Source organism: Anas acuta, chromosome 18, assembly GCF_963932015.1.
Source record: "Anas acuta chromosome 18, bAnaAcu1.1, whole genome shotgun sequence".
NCBI lineage: Eukaryota > Metazoa > Chordata > Aves > Anseriformes > Anatidae > Anas > Anas acuta.
The window spans coordinates 6,897,420-6,909,349 of record NC_088996.1 but is presented as its reverse complement, the minus strand read 5'-3'; the positions used below and the strand labels follow the sequence as shown (position 1 = coordinate 6,909,349).

Genomic DNA, 11,930 nt, shown 5'->3' with positions numbered 1-11,930 from the left:
GGAACCCAGGTCAGTGGTTTCCTGAGCCACTTTCCTATGAGAATTTTTTTTGCATTTTTTTCCATTAAATGCTTTAGGAATATCTCTTTTGTTCCCCTTGAGGAAATAAACTTTGGAAAGAAGAGCCTGGCAAACTCATAAGTAAGTGCTGCAGAGCTTTTGAAACAGTTGCAACATCTTCCATCTCGGCTTGTTTTCTTCTCCCAGATGATGTTTGAGATGAGTACTCTAGGTAGCATCAGGATGCCCTTGTATTCTCTGTTGGCAACAAGATCAAAAAAAGAAAAAAAAAAAATGAATGTAAATAGCCCCCTGCCCTCCCCTCTCCTTTTTGATCAATACAAAAACTTAAAATAAAATAACATCTTCCTTAGACCACTGTACAATGAACTAATAAATATGCACAGTTCCCTGGGGAGATATTAGCATTATCTTCATCAGATAAAAAAGGAGATAAGACAATTGGGGATTTGGGTTAACAATCAAAGACTGGAGTGCAATACTGTAAATCAGCAACATCTGTAACTGCGTGTTTACTGATAAAAGTCAGATTCTTATGGAACTTGCTGGCACTGAATGGATCTGAAAGTCAGTTCCTTTGTTTACAAGTAGATGCCCAGTTACCACAATTAGGCCTTGTTCTTCAGTTACACAGAAACAAAAAAAACTTTCCCAAGAAGCATCTGAGTAGATTAACAGAGAGCAATGCGTCATCCAACTTTTAGACACCACATTTCTACTCCTTCCAGTAGGCTATCTGCTCAGTACACACTGAGGAGAGAGAAACCTGGCACTGAGAACCACGAGAGGTGTGCGGTTGGAGGAGTCCTCTACACTAACCAGAGGGAAAGGTCAAGGAGAGATCCCAAACTTTATAGACTTTATGTTACATGACAGAAATAATTCTGTCCACCGAGGATTCACAACTGTCAGGTCTTTCCTGACATCAGTTGCCATAGCAAGTCTTCCTCCCACAAATATCTGCTAAGAGTACGTGATGGCCTCTAACCTAATAGTTTAGTCTGTCAGCACTGAGGCGCCTCATTCCTTTTGTGGACTTACCCCCAAAGGATTTGCCCCATGAGTCAGAGGCAGGAATTCCTGGTTTATAATTCAGTGTTTATTTCAGAGTATCACCTTGTTTTTCATATCCTGACTGCCTGAAATGCCCCCCAGTTTTAAACTGACACATCCTTCATCCTCATTTCCTGTCTGGAGCTATTGTGCCATGTTACTGTCCACAGTTAAACACGTGCCAGATCCCCCTTCCAAGGGGGTTGTGCAAGCAACATGTGCTAGGTTGTGCTACGTTGTGCCAGCAACATGAAGCAATTTCTTTACTACAGAAAATTTACAAAATTCATTTGGGATCGCTTGAGTAAGATGAGAGAGTAGCTGAAAACAAACACATTTCTGCAAATAGATTTAAATTTTACGTGTTTCCATCACAGAGGGTACATTCTGAGGCTGTACAAATAGGTGGCTAACAGTACACCGTGTTCCAACTGAGGCTGCCAGTCCTCATATACTCCTTGGACAGACTCAAACAAACAAACAAACACACAGAGGCAATACGGGAGGAGAGATATGAAGTCAGAATGTACTGCTGAGGTAAATTTGACACAATACCAATTAGTATTTGGCGAAGTGGCTATCTCATTGTTAAGATATTTCCTTCAATATGTTTTCAGAAACTGGGACCATTAAATAACTCAGAAAGATTGCCAGCTCTGATTTCAGGAAGGAAACCTCCTCCCAGTTCCTCTCTAAGTAATTCATTTCTTTTGCAAATACTTCCTATGGATGGCGTTTAAGATACAAATTCTTGAAACAGAGGAGAAAGAGAGAAGAACACCCACCCCAAAACTGTGGGTTTATTTCTAAATGTCCCAAAAATCCAAGACATTCAGGTTCATGTAACCCTGGATGGCAAATCAGTCAGGACCACACTGCAATTAAACCTTTAGATAACTCAAATAATTCAGAATTTAACTAATTGTTTTTCTAATGCACCACTTTTCTTAACATAATGCAAACATTAATGATTCTGTGTAATACAACACTTACTGTTAGTAAGCAACATTTACTGTCTGAGCCCTGAGCTCAATTTTATAACGGTCTCTCAGGGAAGATTCCTAAATTTCCATCCAGCAAAGTTCCTAAATTTCCATCCTGGATTATATTTACTCTGACAGAAACTATAGAGGGGCAAGGGGATGGGAGCAAGGCTAGCACTTATTATTAAAATGATTTTCTTCATCTTTTCTTTCCATCATGTAGTACTCTGATCTGGCTGTGACTTCAGAAAGATCACTGCAGAACTGAGTAAGTTAACAGAAATTATCTGAGGAGCAGAACCCACATTGTTGTCTGAACTTTGTGAGTGAAAGAGACAGTGGGATCTGGTGTTGAGACTCCACCATAATTACTGAAGCAAAAATGTTGCATGTCCTCCTGTCTCTTAGCAAAACACGGCTGTCTCTGTTGTTGTGCCTTTTGTCCCATAGACCCTTCTGGAATACCTGTTACTGCTTAGACAGAGGCACATTCTACAAGTTTTTTGATACGTCACTATAGGTAAGTAATCCACCTGGCATTTCATGCCATGAGGATGTCTGCTGGCCAGGCTAGCACCTGAAGGCCTCCTTCCACTCACAAATTAGGGGAGTAGCAGACCAAAACAGCTGCACCTCTGAGCCAAATATTTCAGCTGGCTGTAAAGAAGCAGAACAGCTGGGGAGGAAGTTTAAGCCACTTGATCACTTTATGAGGACCATTTTCCTTTTCTTGAGTAGGACCAACAACTCCTCGTTTGGACCAAACCTCAGTTATGCGCTGAGTGAAAATGAGCTACAGAGAACTGTTACTACATTAAGTACATGAAAAGTATCTGAAGAGGAGACTGTTACAGATGTGAAGTAAGACTATTTCTAGGAAAACTCAGATAAGATGTGCAAGTGTTCTAAGCTGGCTTCTTTGTTCTGTTTCTGAAAATGAGGTTAGTTTTACAGAGAATCTAAGTTTATTACTCTCCTACTGTTAACAAGGATTTATACAGACAACACAAAGAAGACTGCCCTCCTTTGACACTTTTTCCCCTTAGAATCTAACATTGACTGATTTTTGGCCACAGGAACAGAAAACAAAAGATGTTCATAAAATTTTAGCCTTTCTTTCAACTTTCTTGATAAATGGGGGGAGGAAGGGGGGCAACCAACCCCTCCCACTCCCAGAACAGACACCAGATATCTGTCACAGCTACTCTTGACCATTTTTCCTTTTGTGTTGGACAGGGACAAACTTTCTTCTGTGCGACTTTCCAAGGAATGCCTGGTATAACACAGAGGAGGGTTTAGCTCAATTTATTTTTAGAAAATTGAGAGCAAAGAATAAAAACAAACCTTTAAACTAAGAGAGACAATGATATTATAAACCCCATTGGCCTGTTAATATGTCTGTTTATTGTAACACAATCTGTGACCTTCAGTGCTCTGCCAGTGTCTGTAAATAATACAATGGACTGCTTTTTTATCCCAGGGGGATGTGAGTGCTGATGGAGACTTTCAAAATTCAAATGGATGCCATAAGCTGACGCAGACTGTGTTATTGTGATTCTTATTTATGAGTCTTTCTCTTTTTTCTTTTTAAGTAAAGTTCCAAAGTCACAAAGCAGATGGCAAAAAATCCCACCACAAAAAAAACACCTTCTAAACCCTGGTTAGAGGTTGGATTGATAGCTTATCTAACATTCATAGAAGTATTCCTGAAATGTATGTTCCTGAATCAGATTTCTTGAGAGCAGAAGAACAGCTTGTTCAAGTCATTGTCTTTTTTTTTTTTTTAATTTATATTTTTTCACTGACTTCTTAGTCCTATAAAGCTGTTCAGCATATTATACCTCAGCCTGCAGAACCACTGTAAAACCCCTAAAATTTTAGCTGAGCTCCGCCACATATGGTACTGTTCTCACCTCTCAGAAAAACATAGCTGTGACATATCTATGTACTCTGAAGTAAAAAGTTGCTTGCCTACAAAATTTCATACAGTGTCTTAGTTTTCACCACCAGTCCACAGAGTCATCCCATTTGTTGTGTCAGTGCATGAAAATGAACCCAGAAGGAAACACTCCGTGAATGTAAGTGACTTCTTCCCCAAGTGCAGGGGATCAGACATTCCTCCTTAGTTTAACTTTTATTTTCACATTTTAGGAAGGACCTCACTTTTCTGGATATCCCAATCACAGAATGAATGTGTGTGCATGTGAACAGACACACCCTGAGGGGATTCACTGACACCAAAAACACTACAGATATTACAAATGGAACTAGAACAGTGTCTCTCTCACTAGTGATATGTTAACCAGCTTAGCAGGCTTCTATATCTGAATCTTGAGTGCCTCAGTTCCATCAGGACCCTGAAGCAAGCAGCAGCCATCCCCAACCTTGTGCCATTCTGTCAGCATGAATATTTATGGCACATGTCCAAAGTTATGCAGGTGTGTAACACAAACTCTTAGAAAATCAGTATTTGTCATTTACCTCCCGTGACCAGCACTACCAAACACCAGTCAGTTCCACAGGCTTTTATATTGACCATCCTATAAAGTAGTACTGAAAGCCTGACCAGTAAGAATATTTATGAGGGGATTGCCCAGTAGCTGTCCAGTAGAGGTTCTGAACAACTACAACAAAAAATTAAATGTAGCAACACTAAAATGTAGAACTCCATCTCATTAGATACACAATAATCTCAACCCAACTTTCCTAGCTTTATTTGCTTACACAAAAATGCATACTTACAGAATGCCTGTTTTCCATAGAATCTGCAAAATAAAATTCAATGTGTAAATAATTAAGTAGCACATTGAGGAGCGATCAGTTTCAGCAAACAGCCTGCTATGTTTAAAGTAAATTTGTTTGTTCATCTTACAATGATGTAAAACTGTTACTTTCAATTAAGCTTCAAATTCAGTGAAGAGAAGTTGTATCAAGAGATCTAACATTCAAAGCAGAGGGTATGGACTGGGCTCTGGATTAATCTTAATAGTGTTTTTTTTTCTATAAATGTGGAGTAATCTCTTTATGCTTCTAAGTATTTTTAAAATAGCAAGTAACAGCATCAGTCCTCCTATAGGCAGAACACATTCAAAGTTTGAGAATTACTCTGAAATAAATATAAGTATATCACAAAAAATACTACTACTGTAAACAGACCTTAAGAAACTCCCTTGGCAGCCAGCACAAGGAACAAGGAAACTGAATAAGGTGAAATTAACTTTGCAGATAACAATGCTTAAGTGTCTTTCTCTCGCCTTTGTGTTTGCAACCATGTACATTTATGTGCAGGTAAGCTCATATGGTTTCTACCATCGGCATTTTTATTACATGCCTGTGATTCATCTTCACTGAAAGCAACATCATGAACACAGTATGCAATCAGGGTGCAATTTCTGGAATGCAGAGAAACAAAGATTACCTGAATGTTGCTTTCACCGTACAGTACGAGTTTTCTTCAAGATAATTCTACCCACAATGTTTAGGCTAACAAAAGGCTAAAAACTCAGGCAACTACAGCGCATTATATCAGTTCATAAACTTAATTTCAATATGAAATTGATGCCTATATGTTTAGCCAGTTTGAAAAGAAAGAAAATAAAAAGTTACATAGGAAACACACAAAGTTTTTTGTGTTCTGCAAGCAGCCAGAAGGGAACAAAAATGCTACTGACCTACTGCTACATCAAAGCTTGACCTTAAGTGGACAGAACTATATGTAAGGTTTATGAAGTGAAGTATTAATGAGCTGCAGTTTAGCCCTCTGTGACAATGTATTGTGCTTCCAGGAAGGAGGAAATGAGAAATTCTGTATAAATTCCAAACTTCAAACAACGGGATGTTTACTACTCCAAAGCTACTAGGTCACAATGACAGATAACCTCACCTTCTTGTAATCTGTCACCCAGATTCAACATGCTGTGGTTTTCTAGCTAAGGACCATATCTCTACCAGGAAGATGTCACACTACGTGTCCTTTAAAAGTGCTGCTAGAAGGCCATATGATTTCTAAAAGGTACCAGTCAGGTAAACCAGCATACATCCTCAATGTTTAGGTTTTCTTTATTTAAAAAAATCGTTACCAGCAAACAGCACAATGATGTGGTGCTTATGCTGATTCTTTGCTACATCAATCTTTTCACAACCTTATTTTTTCATTTCTGTTAGAAATATGAAGTTAATTTTACTTGAAGCAAACTGATTTTACTGTGATGAAAGAGAACATAGATTTTTTTCAAACGATACCTGACTTTCCCTTACTAACAATAACAGGGAAATAGAGATAAGCTGGATTCTAGTCATACACAGAAAATCTGGTCAAGTTTCTTTAGCAGGGCAAATAAGGAGTTGCATATTTTGTTAAGAGAAACAGAGACAAATGACCTGAAGAGCCAGTGCTGCTGACTTCTAAAAGATTTCCAAGTATAGGTGCTTTTATGGATTTCTGATGGATTTAAATTCTTGCTGTTGCTTTTAGTTGATGGGGCTTAAAATTCAAATAACATATTTTTACAGAAGAATACATTACTGGCAGTAATTTAAGGCAGTGTCATCCTCATCTAGTCTGACCTTTCTTATTGCTAGATACTGTGGAGAAGAGAACATAGGCTGAGCAGTTGTAATTTACAATCCATCTCAAGCCCGTCTCCAACACTGGTGAAAACTAAGATGCTGGAATACCAGCAGAAGCAGCTGAACTACAGGCACATATTATATTCTGCCAAGTCTTTCACTGGAGTAGTAGCTTCTAACAGGGAATCTTGGCAGCCAGTTTTGGGAATAGATCTTGCACAGGGGCTTGCATGCAATTGTGCTTTGTATTTCAGGTTCAACCAAGGTTAGAAGTTCCCTGCACATTTGTGTCTTAGTGAAACCACCTGGCTTTGCCTAACTTTTGGCTGAAGCCAGAGTCAGCATTTGGCTCTGGAATCAATGTCTCAGATTGAAGCTTTGGTCTAGCATGTCTTAGAACCTAAAGATACACTGAGTTTTTATTTTGGAGAAGAGAGATTATTTGCATGATCTCAGACTGCATGAAACTGAGCATGTGCTCATAAAACCTGACTTTTGAATAATGTCATGAATCTCCTGACCTTGTAAGTTTTCTCTGTGCTGGAAAAGGCTTTCAGTGGGAACTTTTAGCTAAGTATAGAGATATTAAGCCCTAGGCTCAGTAGCAGGAAAGTATTGCAGCAGATTTCCTGATTGCTGGGACTGATTTTTAATAGTTTGTTCCAAAGCACTGGATGCAATGGAGATTTCTCATGCCTCTTTCCACTGGGATATATTTATTTTTCCATAGTACATTGTTGGTTGCAATAGGGTTTTTAGAATTTCCTGTCTCGTCACTGCAGCTGCCTCCAAGTAACCAGTTCGCTTTTCCAGACTTAGCAGCATGAAGGCTAGCACTGCATTTTGTTCACTAGATTTCCATTTTCCTGATGAGAAGTTAGGAAGAGAGGAGAGCAGTTATCTTGCAATAAGCCACTATGAGTTCAACTCAGTGCACATCAAGATCAGTGCAAAGACTATCACTGGCTTCTGTGAGCTTTGGATCTAATGCACAGCAAAGGCTGAGTTCACCAAAGGAGCAAGGATTTACTAATACAGTGCATTCCCCAGGGAGTGCCCTGGAAAACATAAGGAGATCTGTGAAACACAGTTGGCTCATCTTCTCAGAAACGTGATCAAAACTGTGCTACCCCAAGAACTAGGACCAGTGCTGAGAGAAGAGGTGGAGCTGCGAGAAAGAACCAGTATGGAGTTGCCTGGACTTCCTGCCCATGCAGCCTCATGGGAGGATGAAAGGTGCGATGAAAGTAAATCATGCTTCTAAAGAGCCTCCACCCTCCCAGCCAAACTTAGCGTCTGACACATCCTGACCCCTCCCTCAGAACAGCACCAGCTGCCAGCCTGGCCTGCTGGGACTCAGGCACAGGCAAAGTAGGCAGCAGGGCCACATTTTATCACTCTTGGCAGTCTGATGATTGAGACAATTGCCTGTTTTGCTTAAGTCTCAGACTGCCGCTGTTCTGAACAAAAGAAAATAGCTGTGGGACTTGGCTGGAAATTCCCCAGACTCCCAATATACTTTGACCTTTTCATAGGGCAGCCAGAGAAAGCAGTATTTTAAGGAAATTAGCTTATTTTGATAGATGTGAAGGACTCTTAGGCAAAGGTGCTATTGACCTGATACTAATTGTGAGCATTCCTCACAGTTTGGACTTAAGGACTGATTTAAAGCTGAGGCATTTCGTATTTAAAATACTAAATTTGTAGCCTATTGCTCTAGGAAAAAAAATAATTAAGAAATCCAATAGCTGGACGAACTTCCTGAACACCCTGTCTTCTGCACTATTATTTGACTTTCAGTCAAAAAAGGTGGTTATTGACATGGCATCTGCCTTACAGGGAACAGCAGTGAGCGCAGTCAGAAAAATGAAGAGGAAAAGTAATTTGGCTCAGACACAAATAATTGCATCAGACATAACAACTACTGATACCTCTTCAGCTTCTTCTGTAATGGACACAATTTCTGAAATGCACAGGCAACTCCTTTAAAAGACGAATCTGCTTATGAAGCACTTGATTCATTTTAATTTAACAAACTGAAACCACAAAAGTGATTTACAAGCAAATATTGGAAAAAAAAAAAAGTTTTTAGGTCTTGCATGTTATATCTATCAAACTGGGTAGCCAACACCAATTCCCCAATTCATATAATTTTCCCAGAGGTCACATTTGTCTGAACCTTTAACTTCCTGAAGGAGATTGTACTCTCAGGCATTTGCTCAAAAATCTCAAAGAATAATCAAACATAGTGAAGATCACAAAGGTAAACCCCCTTCTGCAAGCACTAGTAATGTTCAATATCTTTTAGAATTGACCGTTAATATACTTCCACGAATATATTCATGTACTTATTAAGATTTATTTCTTAAGGATCCTCCACTGCATTTATACTTTTCTACCTTGCAGTCAAATTTGATCAAAAGTCAAAGCAAACTTTACATTTAAATAGACTGGAGCAAAGCTATCCAAAGCAACTGCATAGCTATGTGATGCACTGCTTATCTATTTGATACACTTTTCCTGTGTATCAGTCAGGAAAAACAGATGTGATTAAAACAATAAACGGTTACTATGTTTCCAAGAATAACCAAAACTGTAGAATGTTATGCATAAAAGAGCAGGTGGACTGCAAGATTAAGGGCTGTTTGCATATCATTTGGCTAATTTAGACCAGTCTTTCAATCATATCTCATTTTATTGCAGTTCCCACATTACAGAAAGTAAAGTTTAATAAGTGCTTTGAATTACAGCTCCACCATACCATCCTTTGAGGTTACACTGCAACTCACAGAACATCCTTCTAATATCTAACACTCCATTTTGTCAAAAATAGGAATAGTGAGAGGCATAATACTCAGCTTCACACCTCAGCAGAAGGCAAGCAAGGGGTTACGCAGTCAGCTTCTGTAGCTCGTTACAGGTCTAATCTACGCTCACTGGAAAACTTTTCAGAATATTAGTGGCTTTTGGGCTTAAGCCTGAAATGAGTTGTTTTTTCCTTATGATGCTGCCAGGCAATTCTGCATGAAGAGCCTAAGGCTGTTCTTCGATGTTTTTACTTTTAACTGCAAGGCTGTGAAAAATTAGTACAATGTATAGGTTCAGCACCAAGGCAGAAGTTCAGGATTCTGAAATTCTGTTCCCAGTGTTGTCACTGTCTGAACACATTACCTTAAAACAAATGACCTAATTTCTGTGTTTATTCAGCTGTAAAATGAAGATACAACTGACTTGGAAGTCCTCACAAGATAAAATTCAGTTATGTTTTTGTAAAGTACTTGGAGACCCTCACATGAAAAGTTCCTTAGAAAGGGAATATTGTGTTGGAGGGAGTGGGACATGCCTTATAAAACAGAAAATAATAGCAAATTAAAGCACAAAGATCAAAAATTAAACATAGTATACAACAAAACCACTTGATAACATGGATGGGGAGAAAAAGTGAAGAGTTTACAGCCCAAACCTAGACTTTCTAATACAAAGAGAGTAAAGGAAATCCTTTCTCATTTAGTCTTTGACAAACTATTAAGAAACCAACTGTGTCTGAACTCATTGCTACCAGAGCATTTATAGATGGTAACTACTGGTAACTGCTAATGCCCACATACAACATAATGCCCAAAGTCTTTTTTACAGGAGGTAACACATGTAGGGCAGAGTGGCTGGCATATCTCAGACAATTTTGATGGTGCTTAAAACAAGTGAGTAACAACCCATGCTACTAAAGTGATCTTATTGCTTTAGAGGTTTTTAGAGTTTACTGTTGTAGACTTCACAGATATTTGCTGGGGTTATGCCCAAACACAGTGTAATATTTTATAATGCAGAGCAAACATGGTTGAACACTTCTTCAACAAGTTGAAGAGTCCAACAAGTTGAACACTTCAACCAGGACGAAGCGTTCATTTGCAGTTTGAGATGGGTTTGAATCACAGCATAGCCTCCTAGTTCCTAATGGGGCACGTTCACCTCCAGATTCACATCCTGACACAAGGCCAAACTACTTAGCTTATGCAACACTGATGAAGTAGATGTTACAAATGAAGTAGATGTTACAAATGAAGTAGATGTTACAAATATTAATCTCACTGCATTGAATATCATTGGTTTATGAGAAAATATGAGGGTGTTATACAGTTTATCAACACCTATGATTTGTTAGCTGCTATTTGGAATGTTCTAATGTGACCTGGATTGCTTTTTAAGGCATTTATCTTCTATTCAGTCACAAATTTAACTCTAATATCTATACAAATGCTTCCTTTTTGTGTTTATTTTTTCACTAGCTTACTTACCATTATTAGCTTTTCTGATTTCACTATAAACTGTTTCAGTCCCCTTCTGTACAGGAGCTGGAAAATGTATTGGCACAGAATCAATTTCTTTTCTTTTTTGTGTTTGCCTTATGAAAAGCTCCTTAAACAAACAGAACACACTGTTTTACTTTCAGAGGAAATAGTTACATAAGCAGCAATCAGCCTGTGGAGCCTGTAAGAAAAAACAGCTATACCCCCTCCCCCAAACCCAGTCCATATGGTTCTGAGAGGGAGATATCTCACCTGCTACATACAAAATGATGACCAATATAACCTTCCATTTAAAAAAATAACATTCTAATAATGTTCTTGACTTTGTTATTACTTTATTTTTACAAAAACATCTAACACTAGAGAAGAGTTTCTCAGGATCACTTAAAAGAGCTTCTTCAATTTGTTTTATGTTTTTAGGGATCCCAGACCTGACGAGATCTATAATTTGGAAGACTAAGTATGCCTGATTTTGGCAACTAACCTGATTACATCTTATAGTCACAAAACCAATCTATTTTGCTTTTCTTTGAGAAATATCTCAGAAGAACATCCACAGATTTCACACTGCACATCTTCTATTTAGGTGCTAACTAGGAAGTGTTTCCTCTCAGTTCCTCACTACATCAGGACTCTTCCATTGCTGTGCTGAGATCAGGTGGACATAGCAGGAGTAAAGGCTGAAAAGGCTTGTGCAAAGACAGAAAGTAATAAGAAAATGCAGAAAGAAAAGATTTATGCCTCTAAGGACACAACTGGGAACACAAATGCAGTGTTAGTCTTAGCCATCCATTTTTCACACCCGCGGGGTTGCAAGCTCTGTAAACTTCTGTTTCTCTATGAGGTAGAAAGCAAAAAGCTTCTTTTTTTTTTTTTTTTTTTCACTCCTTATTTGACATCTGTGAAAACCTACCCACAGAGTTTTGATACCACATTTTATAACTATAGACAGTTACCACAGTAGGGAAGGGCAAAGCCTTGGCCAAAGGCCTGAAAA

The 11,930-nt window shown here is 38.6% G+C and overlaps 1 protein-coding gene across 6 annotated transcripts in view; it reads right to left on the bottom strand.

Annotated features, from left to right (window-relative positions):
* Positions 1-82: 82 nt before the first annotated feature.
* PECAM1 (platelet and endothelial cell adhesion molecule 1) overlaps positions 83-11,930 on the bottom strand; it is a 33,064-nt gene continuing 21,216 nt past the window's right edge. For 2 of the 6 annotated variants that reach the window (XM_068655048.1, XM_068655047.1), the window contains 3 exons: positions 10,922-10,978; positions 4,800-4,822; positions 83-258 (listed from right to left, as the gene is read on the bottom strand). In XM_068655048.1, the coding sequence (XP_068511149.1) occupies positions 229-258; positions 4,800-4,822; positions 10,922-10,978 (110 nt within the window). In that variant the 3' untranslated portion in view covers positions 83-228. The other 4 variants (XM_068655052.1, XM_068655051.1, XM_068655054.1 and 1 more) reach the window with 4 other exon arrangements.